The following is a 17,219-nucleotide window of genomic DNA, read 5'->3' as shown; positions in this document are numbered from 1 at the left end:
GGGTCTTTCAAGTTCATGACCCCTAGATGGCGATAATCAAAAGTCCATCCATGAGTTGCACATGAGGTGCTGAACTGATTACACCTCGCCATGTGTAATCGCAGAACAATTGAGTTCTTGCTCCACCTGAATTTACCAGCCCGAGAAATTAATTTCAGTGGAATTAAGACAGTCTTAAGACATCTCTGTGCACAAAGCGAGCTCCATAAGGACATGGTTTGAACTCGAGTGGCCTGCACATCAGTGCCTGACCTCACTAATGCTCTTGCAGCTGATTTGACCCAGGTAGGACCAGACATACAAGGACAAGAAAAAGATAACAGAAATAGATAAGTGAAATGGATGAGGTATGATGGTGAAGATGATCGTGAGGAAGCAAGGAGGTGGCACTTATTTTCAAATATGATACTCTGTCATCCAATAAGATGTTAATTTATTTGTTCTTTACTAAACGAATAACAATAACTATGAAGCGAATAATTTGTGAATGTAATGTATTTTGTCCCAACGCTCGCAGCACTCTGAGGTATAGTACGATTGGAAAAGGTAAGAGTGGCTACCTGGGCTCGTGAGCAATTGCTGACTGAATAAAATATTTACTTGAGCAAATTCAAGTGTTTGGTAGTGATTTCTCATTTTACAGCTGAATTTCCACCACAGTGTCCACAAACTCATGGCCATATTGTGTATAACGTGCTTAAGATGAATGTTTTAACAGAATGGTAAAATTGTTATTAGAGATAACTCATTCACAGCGATGATACCTAATAGGGTGTAAAATCACAGCATGTCCTGAAACAGCAATTGCAGGTGTAGCCCTGCAGCAGGTGTTCCGGCTGTGCAGAATGATGTATTTATCTTCAAGGCCCGTTCACACTGAGACGTTTTTCGCAGCATGAAATACGCTCGATTTACCGCCCCAATGGCTGTGTATATATATATATATATATATATATATATATATATATATATATATATATATATATATATATATATATATATATATATATATATAGTTGACTTCTACCCACCCACCCCCGATAAAAATAAATAAAATAATCTGGGTCTTCCAATAAGTATGTGAATGCTATTGCTGTGTCTTTTATATATTTCAAATCATTACTTATTTAAAAAAGAGTCTAGTGTTTAAGATTAGAACTTTAAGGATTTAGCTTTAAATAAGCATTTTTTGCAGTTACCAAATCACCAAAGACCTTACATTTCACAAAACTGCATGTGTGCTTTAAACGGTTCACAAAAAGTGTGTGAAGGGCTTTCTGCAAACACGTAAATGCTGGCTCTCTTCACTAATGAAAAGTTGTGCAGTGCCACCTTGTGTACCAGGGTATTTCTGCTTTTCAATTAGTGCCATCTCCTGTCAGGGAGTGAATATGCACTTTCATTCAGCGCGTGGGTGTGAACACGCAGCAAAAAAATGGATCGTTTTCCGCACTGCGTAAAATGTCCCGGTGTGAACAGGCCCTTAGTGATTTTATGCACAGAATCGAAGCATGCAATTTTCACCCATCTTTCACCTTATTTCTTTTTTAATTTGCCAGGTTTCTATGTGAAGCTACTGTTCTATCTACAAGTAAGTTACAGTATAGTACAATGGTTAATTATACAGATTGTAAGTTATTGAGTAGACTACGACACTCAAATAATGCAACATCTAATTGCATCACCACAGTTTCAGATAAATCAACAACATAGTTCGAAACAAAGACATTTTTTCCTCACTTAAATCAACTGCTATTGCATGACAAGAATCACAGCTTTAATATCATGACAGAGGTTATAACTGTTCCTGATGAAGTGTGATTGCTTTCCCATGGCTGACTTGTAGTATTAACGTCTTACGGCGAAGCAGGGGAGAATTATGTATTTTTAAAAAATGTCTGGTTCACAAAGGTTTATAGAAAAGAGAACTATATTACACAACATTGGCTTTTTTCTGTGCGTGTTTCCATAATCTGTGATGTCCACATCTCTGTTACGGAACAAGATAAGGCTGTTTTATTTCAAACAAAATTTTCCATCACTGTTACATTGAATATGAAGCATTTACCCAGTTTGCTGTTAGATTATAACTCATCTTGGAAATTGTATTAATTATATATTCCAGTTGAGAAAGTGGTGCAGAATTTAAAAAAAAACTTGGGGTGAGCCGTGTTTTCTCTTCCGATTCCAGTGTGATTAATCTTTGAACTATACTGGCTCAGCGGTCAAAGGTTTTGTGCTCTGATCTGATTCTGCTTTTATACCAGTCTCCAGTCACAATGTGGAAACAAGAAAGTCAAAACAATAAAATACACTGAAGGTCTGTTCAGCATGTCTCTCAATGCAAATGCCAGAGTTAAGTTATACATGCTTTAGAAGAAATAGCATCTTCTAGAACTAAGTCATATGTTTCATTTGAGACAAAAAGTTTACATTTCCCCAGAGTTTTTCTAAAAGAAAGCTGTGTGACAGGTCTGAGGAGTGTATGGCTGCCAATACTAAGAGGAGGAAGCAAAAACAAAACCAAAAAAACAAAACCACCCCATGCAATTGGCTTCGAGTGCATGTTGCGTCACAAAAAGGAACTGTTTGCAAGCGTGTGACCAGAAGGAGGAGAGGTGGGGGCAGGGCTCGGCTCAAACTTTATAATCAGGTAGTTTATTGAAATGGAAGGGATATCACACACACAGTCGAGGCATCTCTGCAGCACATAGTCTCTTAAAGAAGAGGCCAAATGAAAAAATACATGCATTGAAATTTACCACTTCAGGACTGTGCTCAGGTCAGTGTATTTATGTAGATAATTTATGATTAAGAATGTTAAATACCTGTATAAGATCTGTTAACATTCAATTACTCTGTAACAGAGGGTTCATGTATCACTTGGGCAGGTCTTATGATTTATTGGTAATGTTATTTATTATGTGATCTCGATCTGACAGTTTTACTCAAAATCTCAAAAACTGAAACACCGGTTGTGTTCTGTGTCGAGCTGTAGTGAGACAGTTGCATGGTGCTGTGTGGTGTTTTGTGGGGAAAACACTTGAGCACACAGTTGGGGTACTGTTGATGGTTTTTGTGGTACTCAGGAACATGAACATGTCCAGATCTCAATCAGCAGCTCCAAACTGTTTTAAATGAATACTGTAATAAAATAAATAAATAAATAAATAAATAAATAAATAAATTAACAAATTTAAAAAAAACAAACATACAGGTCAGTACAGATTCGCAGCTCTATGACATCAAACACTACTCACTTCCCAACATTATCTACAAATATCACTACTTGATATCTTTTGAAAATCAACCCACTTTGTAAAAATATTATTGGCATGATATACTTTTTGATTAGTTCACAGAATTTAAAATGTTTGAAATATGTTAAAATTAAAGTTAAAGTTAAAATATTACGTTTGGCAGCATGGTGGTGCAGTGGGTAGATTTGCCAGTTGCTTGGTCCATGTGCATGGAACTGTGGGTTTCCTCTGGGTTCGCTGGTTTTCTTCCACCTTCCAGAAACATGTTGATAGAAGGATTGGCATCTCTAAATTACCTCTAGGTGTGAATGTATGTGCATGGTGCCCTGGAAAAGACTGCCATTCTATTCAGGGTGTATTCCCACTTCACTGCCAGTGTTCCTGGGATAGACTCTGCAGGATCCTGACAGGATAAAACGCTTACTGAAGATGAATATATGAATAATTCCATTCCACAAAGGTAATAAGCTGCAGTACGGTCGTCAGCGGACAGGAATGGACAAGGCATGACTTTTTCAGTTTCATTAGTGCTCAGAAGGAGGAGGAATTTCCTTTAAATACTGTCTACCACATATAAACTGAATTTAGGCTTTTTAAACTTTTCTCCTCCAGCAGACGTGTGAATACTGTTAAACTGTTCTTCAACATGGAGGAAGAAACCCATGAAAGCTCATTTGGGCCTCAAGAAAAAATAAGTTTGAGCTCATCCATGAATGCAAACCGTTGCTATGGCTCCATAGCCAGCGAGCCAGAAGAGAACCAAACTTTCACCACCAATGTAAACGACAGCAAGCTCTCTCGTCGGAGATCTTACGTTGCCGTGGCTGTGCTGTGCTACGTGAACCTGCTCAACTACATGGACCGCTACACTATCGCAGGTAAATGAGGAAGCTCAACTCCTAAGTATTAGGAGAGTTAGAAGGAACCGAAGAGCTTCTGAACCATGGGGCTTTATATCTAACACACATCCTCTTCTGGATTTCAGGAGTTCTGTCTAGCCTCCAGAAATACTTTGGCATCAGTGACAGCACATCTGGACTATTACAGACAGGTATCAGCTTTACATATCCAATCAAACAGAATATCTATCTGTGCCTTTAAGAGCCTATCATTGTTAAATGTGTGGTGTGATACAGTATCTGGTATTAGAGCTCTCATTACAAGACGACTTCCTGTTCACACCTACACAATGCATAGTATGACGTGGCTTGATGTAGGGCATACAGTTTGAGCTTACAGTCTGCATAGTCCTGGTAGCTTCTGCAGTCAAATATGTTTGCAATGTTGATATGAAACTGTCATGTGGTTTACTGTAATAAGTTTATTGAGTGCAATGCATAACAGTCATTTTCTGACAAGAAATTAGATTTCAAGAAAATTGCATGTCCTTAAAATATTATTGTCCATTCAGTGCAAACCATACCGTTATATGCAAAAGTATGGGTACCCCTGGCCAAATTACATATTTGATTGATTTTTGTTTTCTGCAGCGTATTAAAATTATCTTTCTGCAAATTTTAATGGACCGTTACTTTATACAGTGTATCCGGAAAGTATTCACAGCGCTTCATTTTTCCACATTTTGTTATGTTACAGCCTTATTCCAAAATGGATTAAATTCAGTATTTTCCTCAAAATTCTACAAACAATACCCCATAATCACAACGTGAAAGAAGTTTGTTTGAAATCTTTGCAAATTCATTAAAAATAAAAAACAAAAAAAGGACATGTCCATTGTCTTAATTGACTCATTAGGACTCGTTAAGCAGATCAAGGATTGTCATTAGCAATAAATATTACTTTCTCAGACTCTTCAAACCTTGTGCTGACAATCCACAATCATGGGCTCCTCTAAGCAGCTGACTGCGGATTTGAAAATGAATTTAATTGATGCGTCCAAAGCAGAGGAAGGTTATAAAAACATGTCAAAGTACTTCCAGCTCACAAAGTCCACCATAGGAAATGCCATAAAGAAATAGCAGTTAAGGGAAACTGTATAAATCAAGCAAAGGTCTGGAAGACCAAGAAAATTCTCAGATAGAAGTGCCGGTATGCTGGGCAGAAAGGCAAAACAAATCCCCATCTGACACTAAGGACTTGCAGGAAGGTTTCTCTGATGCAGGATCGGTGGTGTACTGTTCTACTCTGCAGTATTATTTGCACAAACATGATCTGCATGGACAAGTATTTTTTCACAAGAAATCCTTAACTGTGACCTCATCACAAAACTGAATGTCTGAAGAATGCAGAACAACATCTAGATAAACCAGAGGCATTTGGCAAACAAGTGCTGTGTACTGGTGAAGAAGTAATGTAATAATGGCCCCAATCACCAAAGGTATGTTGTGGAAAACAAATAGCGGTATTCAATAAAAAGAACACTTTTCCAACTGTTATGCGTGGGGTTGTATCTATTATGTTTTGGAGCTGTGTGGCAGCCAGGGGTACAGAAAACATCGGACAGGTCTATGGAAGAATGGATTCCAGTAATTATCAGCAAATTCAGCTGAAAAGAGATTGGCTTCTCCAACAGAACAATGATCCAAAACATTTCTCAAAATCCACCATGGACTACTACAAGAAACTACACTGAAATTTTTGGAATGGCCCTCACAAGTCCAGTGACTTTAACACCATTGAAAATCTGTGGGTAGATATTAAACATGACGCAAAATGGGTCAAGCTCAGAATGCTAAGCATTCTGCAAGTGCAACTGCAATGATGTGTTCGTGTGTACAGTTATGTTTGTATTTTTGTGGACAAAGTGTTATAACAGCAAGGCTTAGTTCAAATTAAAATGAGCATATTGTCACTATATAACATAGTAAAGTATGCATACTGTATATGTTCAGTGCTTTCATACATTTTTCATTATGGGCCATGTGTTTTATATGAGTGGCTTGATATAGAAAGTACAGCTTGGTGCTGTAAATGAATAACTCAGGGATTTACTGTAATTGCATGAAAAACATGGCCTCCTTTGGCAAAATGCTGATCCATTTACAGTTTTTATTTGCAGCTTCATGCTGCTGGCTCCAGTCTTCGGGTACCTTGGAGACCGTTACAACAGAAAACTGATCATGGTGGGCGGGATGATCGCATGGATTGTCACAACACTGGGCAGCTCTTTTGTCACGGCAGAGGTACAGCTGTACTTCTGGTTTAGGTCTCATACTTAACTAAGCTTTCTTATATGTTGTGCAACATTTTAACTAACATTTCTTACACTACAGGTGACATAGTAATATATACTAACTTCTCATCACACCAGTCTATCCATTATGTCCTGTAGTATTTCTGGGTGCTGGTCCTCATGCGAGCCTTGGTTGGTACTGGAGAGGCCAGTTACTGCACAATAGCTCCAACCATTATTGGAGACCTGTTCACTGGCTCCCAAAGAACCCTCATGATTGCCTTCTTCTATATCTTCATCCCTGTTGGAAGGTGAGGGTTTTATAAATAATGTGTGAATAGATGTAAACAGAGATGTTAACCCAACAGTTTTAGCCTCAAATCTTAATGCAAGCCCTGACATGTGCGAAATAAAAATATACTATTTTTTAGGCTTTAATGAAGTACCTAAACATATTTTGCCCAAAGACTGGGAAATGGCTGATGAAAAAAGAAAAAACTTAAATTAGGTGTCAGGACACTGTTCCGTTGTTTATCATACTGCCTACTGATGATAGTTTTCTGTAGAATTTTGTGGAGAAAAACTCAATAAAAACAGCAGAAAGCCTACAATACTCAGGAAAAAAAAAGTTAAATCAAGAAGCTTTCCAGAAGAACCATTAAAGGTTCTACATATAACCCTAGAGTAGTGTTTTCCTTTCAGAAAGGGTTTCAAGAAGTGTATATTATAGTAGTCGTAATCTGTATCAGGTGGTTCTGTGTAAGGAATACAATATGATAGAGCATGTTGTCATAGCAAAATAATCAACAGGTAGTGTGATGTGGCCCAACGTGCAACAACATTATTGCCATAAAGTTGATTATTTTCCTATAACATCACGCCCTGAAGTGTTTTACTCATCTTATATCACAGCAATTTGTGATAACATATGTGTAAATTAATTAAAGAACAACGTCATACTTTTCATCTGTGTATGGGTACATTTAATATTCTGGAATGTCCATGAAATAAGTTAGTTTGCCTTACCGCTTATGTTACAGCAGCTTTTTCCCCTTTCTCTTGAAGTTAATAAGGCAAAGAAAAAAATAGCCTTCTATGTTAAAGAGAAAATGAAATACCCTCTGACTTTCCTGTGTTGAAAAATTTAAAGGGATAGTTTTACCTCTTACAATAGTTTTGCAACATCAAAGCGTTGACACTGGAGACTCCTTCCAATGTCTTGTTATGAAAAACTTCTGTTTTCAGATTTTGAACACTAAATGAAGGAAACTTTGTCTGAGTATGAATGGATTAATTAAAAAAAAAAACATGCCGCTGTTATTTCTCCTTTCGTCCAAATTGTTTCTAAACTGAAGTGGTCTTGGGTACATTCTGGGAGCCACAATCGCTACTGCTACAGGAGACTGGCGTTGGGCCCTTAGGGTAAGACACTTCTTAAACATTATTTTCCTTCTACAATTATAATATTGTACAACCCCAATTCCGAAAAAGTTGTGACAGTATGGAAAATGCTAATAAAGACAAAGAGGAGTGATTTGTAAATGTACGTATAAAGACAAAGCGAAAAAAAAAAGTATTTTAATGTAATTTAAAAAATCCATATTGTCCCAACTTTTTGGAATTGGGGTTGTATGTTTGTCTTTTTATTTAAGTACCAACATCAGTAGCAAGCTAAGAGTAAGTTAAGCATTTCTCTGATTTACTGACAGCTTTGTTTACCAGCTGAAAACATAGTAAGAAGCAGTAAAAATTGGAGCATTAGAGCAGCGTCTAACGCACTTCTAGTCTAAGGCATTGAATGAGGCTCTGTGTGTTTTGTCGCAGCTGAACCCAATTCTGGCGCTACCCGGGTTGATACTTCTAGTATTCCTGACCCCCAACCCTCCACGAGGCGCCTCCGAAACAGATGGAGAAGCATGTATAGAGCACACGTCTTACCTAGAGGACATCAAATATCTACTCAGGAAGTGGGTAAAACTAAAAAGACAAATGAAAGCATAAAGGTTATGAAAAGTTCCCAGATGGTCCATAATCACCCATTTTGAGTGTGCGATTGTTGTTGTTGTTGTTGTTGTTTTTATTAGCCGGAGCTTTGTGTGGTCCACTCTGGGAGTGACTGCCATGGCTTTCGTCACAGGTGCATTGGCTTTCTGGACACCCACCTTTATGTCTCGGGCTCGAGTCATCCAGGGCATCACTGCTCCGTGCTCAGAAGAACCATGTGACCCTTCAGACAGGTACACGCATGAACACATCAAGACCTCCATCTTCTAAAGCAGTTCCTTTGAATGCAGTGTAAGCATGTACAATAAGAATAAGACTCAGAAACCTTAGTGGGACAAAAAGTAATATGATTGTTCAGGTAAAGTATTAATGATGATTATACATATAAAAACGTGCAAAATTCTACAATAAACTTTCATTAAATATACATGTTATAATGAAGTTATGAAATTAATCAGTTGGGTTGTAAAGTCAAACTTTTTAGACTTTTGAGAATGTGTATCGAAGTGTGCATGGTCAAAAGTCACTCAGAGATTTTTTTGTATTCTGTTGTTTCTTTGTTGGCACAGTTTTGTCTTTGGGGGAATCACGGTGGTGACGGGTATTGTGGGCGTTTTCATCGGATCCTTAATATCTAGGCAGCTGAGAGACAAAGTGGCCAATGCTGACCCTCTCATCTGTGCTGTGGGAATGCTCAGTTCTGCTCCTTGCTTGTACATCGCCATGGTCCTGGCATCCATCAGCATTCCTGCCACATATGTAAGTAACCTTAGATCTGATCAACTTTTCTGCTTACTTCAAACATTGCTGATGGCTTAACTGGGAGGTCTTTTGGAAGGTCCTAAGAAAGATATGAGGTATTGTAAAGTAAAGTATCTTCAGCAAATGTTAGCATTTTTGTACAGGCTAGTTAGCTAATTAGGTACCATTACGTAATTATGGACATATATATATACACACACAGTGGTGGCTCAGTGGTTTCATTGGTGGATCAGCGGTTAAGAGCAGTGGTTCAAGCATCAGCACTATCAAGCTGCCACTGTCTGGCCCTTACGCAAGGCCCTTAACCCCATCTGCTCCAGGTGTGCTGTATCATGGCTAACTCTGTGCTCTGACCCCAACTGCCTGGACAATTTTTGACAAAAGTAAAGTCATAACTCAAGAATTGGTAGGGGGCCCACAGATTGCTACTGGGGCCCAAACAGTTTGCTTATATTGTCTTGTGATCCAGACCTGAACAGAGAGAGAGAGGGCCTGGTACATTTATTCAGTAAAGAGGACAGAATGTTGAATGTTTTTTCAACCCAGTGACCATGTCTTCCATCATTGCATCACGGCGTTCGAAAGTTCTTTTTCCTGTTCAAGAGCCAATAAAACTGTAACTTTCAAGATTCTAAAGCTATTAGCCAGAAACACGTACAAACAATTTGTCTGACTCTGAAACTAACGAGCCTTCACTGATTTGCACATAAAATTTTGTTTTAGAGAACTGTGTTCATGTCTGCCCAAACAGGATTTTGCAGCATTTTTTGTGATTGTTGCGGCCAAAAATGTTTGATTTTGCTACAACTTTTCTTCAAAATTTGTGATGTAATTTGCTAATTTTATTGTGCCTTTTTTTTTTCGCAAAAAACTACTTCAATTGGCTAAATTGCAATTGCACAAAATTGTTTTGCGCAGTCTTTCTCAGTGATGTTTGTTGGAAATGAGACCTTTTAGCTGTACTCATGTTCGCCGCACGTGAATCGAAGACTGCTTTGGCTGAACGCAGATTGTGATGATGTCACTCGACACGTCTTGGCCCAAACCCGTGGAAAATCTGCCGTAATTTTTAATAATTGCACGCTCCTCCGAATATTGCGGAGTTTGCTTGATTTTGCATTCATTTCTGCAATCACAGTATCCTGGAGGGAGTGTCATGTAAATCACAGTTTTTCAGTCACTTGCAGTATATCATCTCCAACCAGCATTTTTTCATATTTTTTCTTACAGACGTTTATTGGTATTGGAGAAATCCTACTTTCTCTGAACTGGGCCATTCTAGCTGACATCTTACTGGTAAGAGTTGCTTCATGGTGCATAACAAATTGTGGAAAAAAAACCTCCAATAAAACTTTTCCTTTTCTTTATATTTTAGTATGTTGTTATACCAACCCGAAGGGCAACAGCGGAAGCTTTACAGATTTTAACATGTCACCTACTTGGTGATGCAGGAAGTCCATATCTTATTGGCATAGTAAGTACATATTGCACATACATACATACTGCAAGTTTATAGGATAAAATTTTAAAAAGCCTAAGAGTATGAGAAATGTATGCATAGAATTATGAAATGCATACCAGTGTCTGTGACTTTTACCATTCAGGTCTCAGATGCTCTGAGTAAGCTTAAACCCGACTCTGCTGACTGGAGGTTCCGCAGTCTAGAGTACAGCGTCATCCTGTGCCCTTTCATCGGTGTTCTGGGAGGCCTTTTCTTCCTCCTGACTGCCCTATATATCAAAGAGGACAGGAAAGCTGCTGAGATGCTGACAAAAGGTAACACCAAATTGTGTGAAAGAGTGTATATGTTTGTTTGTTTGTTTTTTGCTTGGGATGCCAGTTCTACTCACTTCAGATCAAGAATGAAAGAGTGTAGTGATGGAGTTGTGCAGTGATCAACGTGGTGTGAATGGTATGTGAAAAAATATGAAAGGATTTTTTTTATGAAATCCAACAAAAAACACCCTCATGATTGCTCAAATTATTAGTCATTTTGGCTTAGTTAGATGGATGGATAGACCAATGGACAGACTTGATTGATTCTGTTGGGGAAATCTGGATGCTGGAGTAGTGAATAAAAGATATCACGTACACATAATAAATAGTCACATACTTACACACAACACAAAGAGCAGAAGACAACATCTAAATGAAACCTTACTTACCACTTACAGCAAATGTTTATTAAGGAATAAAACATGAAGAGACATGCTGTTATGGGAAAACGATCAATGAAGGTAATGCAAAACAATGCAAAACCGAGTTACTCTTAATGAAAATTGAAATGGATTATTTTCCAATAATTGCACATCCCAAAGTGTTTTTACACCTCATGTTCACATCTGTGAAACAATTTAGTTGCTGGTATCACTTATGTTATGGCAGCTGTAAACAGTTCCATCCTTATCAGCCTCTCTTTTTCTGTCTTTTGCACTTAACTAATACGTTTATTCATGAATCTTCATTAACTGCTTTATTCTGGTCCGGGTCACAGTGTGTCCGGAGCCTATCACGAGAAGCAAATATACAGTATATGCTGAATGAGACGCCAATCCATCACAGGACACCAAACACACACGTTCATACCTAGGCACAATTGGTTGATGTCTGTTAAGCTACTTGAATGTTTTTGGAGGGTAGGAGGAAACCAGAGAACCAGGAAGAAACCGTGGCATATATAGAGAGAATGTGCAGTAATGCACTTAAGTACTAAATACTAAAACTAAATAAAATATTAAAGGACATGTTGTTACCTTAGCCATTTTTTTACACACCGTGTCAGAAGACACAAATTTTTTTTATAGCACTATATTTTTTTTATGCGTAGAGTACATCGTGCCTCCCTCGTGTCCTTGTTTCAGCTGTGAAGAGCGATGAGCTAGGTGTGCCCTAACAGCTTAATTACATTATGTTGTGCTTGAAGATGAATGAAGGGACAGAAATAGCGAGCCAGTGAGAAATGTTGGTATGGGACCACTGAAAGAGAGCATTGTTCTCATCTGTTTCTCTGTAGAGATGATCCAGCTTTTGTTGTTTCCTCGCTTTCTCTCCCCTGAGGCTCTTTTTTTTATCAGGCCAGGAGGAAGAGAAGAGGTGTGCTGATTTTTGACAATCAGTTGCAACCTGATCTGCACACTATTTACGGATGTGCCCTTTCATTCTTTTTTTTTTTTTTAATTCATGGATATTCATAGATAAATACAAAGAAGAACTGTTTTTACTCGCGCACACACACCCACACACCCACCCACCCACACACACACACACACACACACACACACACACACACACTGCTACTATTACCACTACTACTACTAAGAAACTTACTTATGTAGCAGCTTATACATGTAAAAGGAAGCTCAAAGTGCTTTACAGTCTATATTAAAAACTATAAGACATCCCTATATTATTATAATAATGCTAATAATAATGCTAATAATAATTATATTATTATTATTCAACAGTGTTGAGATTAAAAATTTATTAAAGTAAAACAATAACTTGTTTTAGACTTTACAAGTTTTAGACTTTGAATTTAGATTGTATATGCCATTCTCCTTCCATTTCAAACAGCTAGCCAGCTAGTTAACTGCTAGTAAACTAGCTAGCTTTTGTTAAAGATATACATGAGTGAGATTTCAGTATCTGTGTCTCGATCTGCGTGACATTCTGAACAATTTATTTAATGCTAGCTAAACCTGTCATAATATTCCATAACAATCAAAACTGTTTTGTTCATATCACTCACATTAGCCAAGTTAGCTAGCTGGTTAATTTAGCATGCAGGTTTCTGAGTATGTATTCCTCTAACCTCAGAAGTGATACATCCAAAGCCATGGGTATTATTTGGTAACAGCTAATGACTTCCTGAATTCCTTACGTAACCCTCCCTGAATCACTTTTATACAGAAGTACAGAGAAAGTTTCTTACAAATGGAAAAAATGCTAATTTAAAATTGTATTTAACTCAAATACCAACCCATGTAAATGTAATCAGTAATACTGTGGGTACTGTAAGTTCTCCCTCTGCTACCTATGACCAACAATGGAACTACGTGCAACATACAAATGAGTGTGTTATTTTAATAAAATTATCCATTCATTCATCTTCAGAAACTGCTTTATCCTGGACAGATTAGCAGTGGAGCCGGAGCCTATCCCGGAACACTGGGCATGAGGGGGGAATACATCCTAGATGGGATGCCAGTCCATCACAGACCACCATGCAAACACATTCACACCTGGGGCAGTTTAGTATAGCTAAGTATAGTATAGTATAGTATAGCACTTAAATATGTTTTGGGAGGTGGGTATGCAAAACTCCACAGACAGTAACCCATGTTCAACATGGATCCAGAGATGCTGGAGCTGTGAAACAGCAATGCTACCTGCTGTGCCTCCCCGACACCAAACATGATAAAGAAATAGACTGGTGCTTGAAAGATTGTGAGAATTGAGTGAGAATTGTTAGATTTATCTGCAAAATATGACCTAAAACTAATTGTCTGCTGTTTGCTAAAGATTGCTTGGACAAGCCAGAAGGCTAATGGAAAAAAATGTTTTATGGACGGATGAGACCAAAATAGAATTTATTGCATTATGTTTGGAGAAAGGAAAACACTGCATTCCAGCATAAGAACCTTATCCAATTTGTGAAACGTGGTGGTGGTAGTAACATGGTTTGGACCTGTTTTGCAGCATCTAGGACAGGACGTCTTGCCATCATTGATGGAACAATGAATTATGAATTATACCAGCAAATCCTAAAGGAAAATGTCAGGACATTTGTCCATGAAGTGAATCTCAAGAGAAAGTAGGACACGCAGCAAGACAACGACCCTAAGCACACAAGTCGTTCTATCAAAGAATAGTTAAAGAAGAAGAAAGTTAATGTTTTGGAATGGCCAAGTCAAAGTCCTTACCTTAATCCCGTAGAAATGTTGTGGAAGGACCTGAAGCAAACAGTTCATGTGAGGAAACCCACCAACATCCCAGAGCTGAAACTGTTCTGTACTGAGGAATGGGCTACAATTCCTCCAAGTCATTTTAGGCCATATTTATACAGTAATATAGAAAATGCTAAAGGGTTCACAAACTTTCAAGCACCACAGTAGACTTGTGCATCATAAATACAAATGATCAGATTTATATTCACTGATGAGGAAACCTATTTCCTTCTGGCTCACATGCCTGCAGTCAGGGGTGTGAAGGCCAGCACATTTAACCTGCCCCTCATCCACACTCCTACAATATTGTATTACTTTAATATTAAATCCTGCTATTATCATGCATGGCAGTGCAAAGTCTACATACAGAGACAGTTTGCTTATTCTGTGCATGTGTGTGTCTTCCAGGAGAAACTCCAGACCAAGCTGAACCCGTCACAGAGTCAACATGACCAATAAGCACACGCTCAATAGCACACTGAAACTACTGGAGAAAAATTGAACCACTGAAGTTCATAGGCACTGCTCTGTAAATATTGCAAATATTGTGATTTCCTTTTAACATGTTTTAATACTATTTTTATTGTTCTTTTTTATGGACCATTGTGCAGTTATATACAGTTCAGTTTTGTCAAATGGTATTTTCTATGTCTATGAGTATGTCGATGTGTATACTTTAGGAGAATCTTTAATCCCACCAGCCATAACACCTAACAGGGTTCTCAGACATCCTTATTTGATATCCTGAATTAAGGAGATCAGTAAAAAATATTTTACATCTGTGACTGTCCTGTGCTCTTTAATAAACACCTACATTTTTAAAAACCCCAGTCAGGAAACTTCTAGGCAGGGAGGCGGTTCTCTCTACCTGTCAGTTATAATATAAGCCCATATAAGGGTATGCTGTAAATGAGTGATGGAGTAGGAGACAACACTAGGTACAAGGTCTTCTCATCTCCGCTTAAAACTCACTTTTCCAGTTTAACCATGTACAATATTACATTTTTATCTCATTATAATTGTTTAAGCAATTATGTTGAGTTTCACTTATGTTCACAGTTTCATTAAGGATTGTTTGTGGTATGTTGTTGCAGTGGGTAACATTGCTGCCTTACAGCTCCAGGGTCCCCGGTTTGATCCTGAGCTCAGGCTACTGTCTATATGTGCCATGTCAACATTAGAATCGGTATCAAACTACAATTCCCAGAGTACAGCGTGGCCTACACACGTGGCTGCCGAGCACTACAACTCACAGCCATTACACTGGGTATGTCTCAACCAGCTCCCTAGTTCAGTAGGTGGTGAATCAGTATATTGTGTACACACATTTGGGCACTGGAAATGACTTAAAGACTCACTACACATTGGGGCACTGAATTTCTGGTGACATGACTATATACTCGCGTCATAAAACCTCACCAAAAATGTCAAAATATTTAAGTTTTATATGTTATATAAATTTGTTAGCTTAATCACACATATTTCTGTCATAATATTTCAAGCAGAATCATAGTCAAGCTAGTGGATAAAATCATTAAACCCTTAATAGCCGATAGACTCAAACTGTATATAGAGCGTCAGATGAAGTTAAAATTCTGTTTTTTCTCATCGTGCTCTTGCCTGCCCTGTTGTTTGTTGATTGCCTATCTCTTGCCTGATGCATGTTTCATCAAGCGAGTTGCAGAGTAAGCTTTAATTAAGGGTAACAGGTTTCATGACGTTGGTTATCAACTTTCTCAGTCGACCCAGGTGTTAACCCAGAATCAAGGTTTACTGAGCGTGCACGTGCTCATAAGAGCCAGACGTTTGTAGCAAATAGCCAATAGCGCTCAACGTGGACAATTGGTCAACATGGCCAAAGTGCTGGAAAATTGCTCATTGTGTAAATGCATAAGTTTACTTTGCTCACAATGAGAATAAACGATTTGAAAACTTACAATTGCAACGTATTTCATGTCATTTCATTTAGTATAAATGTAATTTATTTTAATTACATATTAATTAGAGATGCACCTATATTATATTTCTTAGCCAATACCGATAACCGATTATTCGGAGTGATATCGGCTGATACCGATGACAGATACCGATAGTTCTGCCTTTTATACCTTCTTTTGAATGAATAATAATTAATTCCACAATTCTGAAAGAAATGCAAATAAAAACTTTATTCTCTCCATTTCAACAAGTTGTTTCAGAGTAACTGGTCTCATCAACAGAAAACACATTACTCTAATTAACATTAACACATGAACTACATTCTGAAGATTAAAGTAAGATTTCTTAACTTATTGAATGTTATTAATTCATAGTAACATTGACTGATGTCTAAAAAACCTCCTGTTAGTCTTCACATTCACTCACCACAACACAAGCATTTCTACTTCATCACTGAACATCAAACTGGTAATATATAGGCCTAATATAAACCTTTTTTTGATGATATTATCTCATTAACATTAACTGCATATGAAATATATTATACAAATATATTTTTCTGTGCAATATATACTACTTTTTTTGTCACTCATCTTCATTTAAATCTTTCAACCATGTATTGGCCCTTTAATGGGGCAGTAGTGTCTCAGGTGGTAGAGCGGGTTTTCCACTAATCGTAGGGTTGGTGGTTCGATTCCCGGCCCACATGACTCCACATGCCGGAGTGTCCTTGGGCAAGACACTGAATTCCAAGTTGCTCCCGATGACAAGTTAGCGCATTGCATGGCAGCTCTGCTACCATTGGTATGTGTGTGTGTGTGTGTGTGTGTGTGTGTGTGTGAATGGGTGAATGAGACACAGTGTAAAAGGGATAAAAGCGCTATATAAGCGCGCCATTTACCATTTAATTCAGCGGAGAGGAGCGGATTAGACTCGACGCGGCTTCACTGCTGCAGTGTCCGGTGTAAAATTTTAGTGGTGCAGAGATTACAGAGATTACAAACTGCAGATTTGTCATCATTCCACACAAGAGACATCATCTTTACACACAGCACGAAATCGATGTGTTTTACCGCCCTCTTTTGATAGACACGATAATCGGTATCGGCCGATACATCGGTGCATCTCTAATATTAATCAACTAAATATCAATTTGTGACAATATATTAGGACAGG

The 17,219-nt window shown here is 38.0% G+C and overlaps 1 protein-coding gene across 5 annotated transcripts; it reads left to right on the top strand.

Annotated features, from left to right (window-relative positions):
• Positions 1-2,625: 2,625 nt before the first annotated feature.
• spns3 (SPNS lysolipid transporter 3, sphingosine-1-phosphate (putative)) lies at positions 2,626-16,044 on the top strand. Of its 5 annotated transcripts, XM_053677180.1 has the most exons (14): positions 2,626-2,782; positions 3,563-3,720; positions 3,873-4,138; positions 4,246-4,311; positions 6,267-6,403; positions 6,553-6,704; positions 7,749-7,815; positions 8,218-8,360; positions 8,478-8,630; positions 8,967-9,156; positions 10,390-10,455; positions 10,535-10,633; positions 10,764-10,935; positions 14,514-16,044. In XM_053677180.1, the coding sequence occupies exons 2-14, from the start codon at positions 3,698-3,700 to the stop codon at positions 14,555-14,557; spliced, it is 1,578 nt and encodes a 525-aa protein (XP_053533155.1). In that variant the 5' UTR covers positions 2,626-2,782; positions 3,563-3,697; the 3' UTR covers positions 14,558-16,044. The 5 variants fall into 5 exon arrangements, with proteins under 5 accessions (XP_053533155.1, XP_017316235.1, XP_017316234.1 ...); XM_017460746.3 differs by lacking the exon at positions 3,563-3,720 and having other exon boundaries at positions 3,876-4,138; XM_017460745.3 differs by lacking the exon at positions 3,563-3,720.
• The last annotated feature ends 1,175 nt before the right edge of the window (positions 16,045-17,219 follow it).

The sequence above is a fragment of the Ictalurus punctatus genome, chromosome 28 (assembly GCF_001660625.3).
Source record: "Ictalurus punctatus breed USDA103 chromosome 28, Coco_2.0, whole genome shotgun sequence".
NCBI classification, from domain to species: Eukaryota; Metazoa; Chordata; class Actinopteri; order Siluriformes; family Ictaluridae; genus Ictalurus; species Ictalurus punctatus.
The sequence above is the reverse complement of the archived record's forward strand: the minus strand, read 5'-3'. Positions and strand labels throughout refer to the sequence as shown.

Bases quoted from the DNA above. Each gene is read 5' to 3' on its own strand.
- spns3 (XM_053677180.1), top strand. From the start codon at position 3,698: ATGAATAATTCCATTCCACAAAG. The intron at 4,312-6,266 runs GTATCAGCTTTA...ATCCATTTACAG, and splicing joins ATCTGGACTATTACAGACAG to TTTTTATTTGCAGCTTCATG. The intron at 8,361-8,477 runs GTGGGTAAAACT...TGTTTTTATTAG, and splicing joins ATCAAATATCTACTCAGGAA to CCGGAGCTTTGTGTGGTCCA.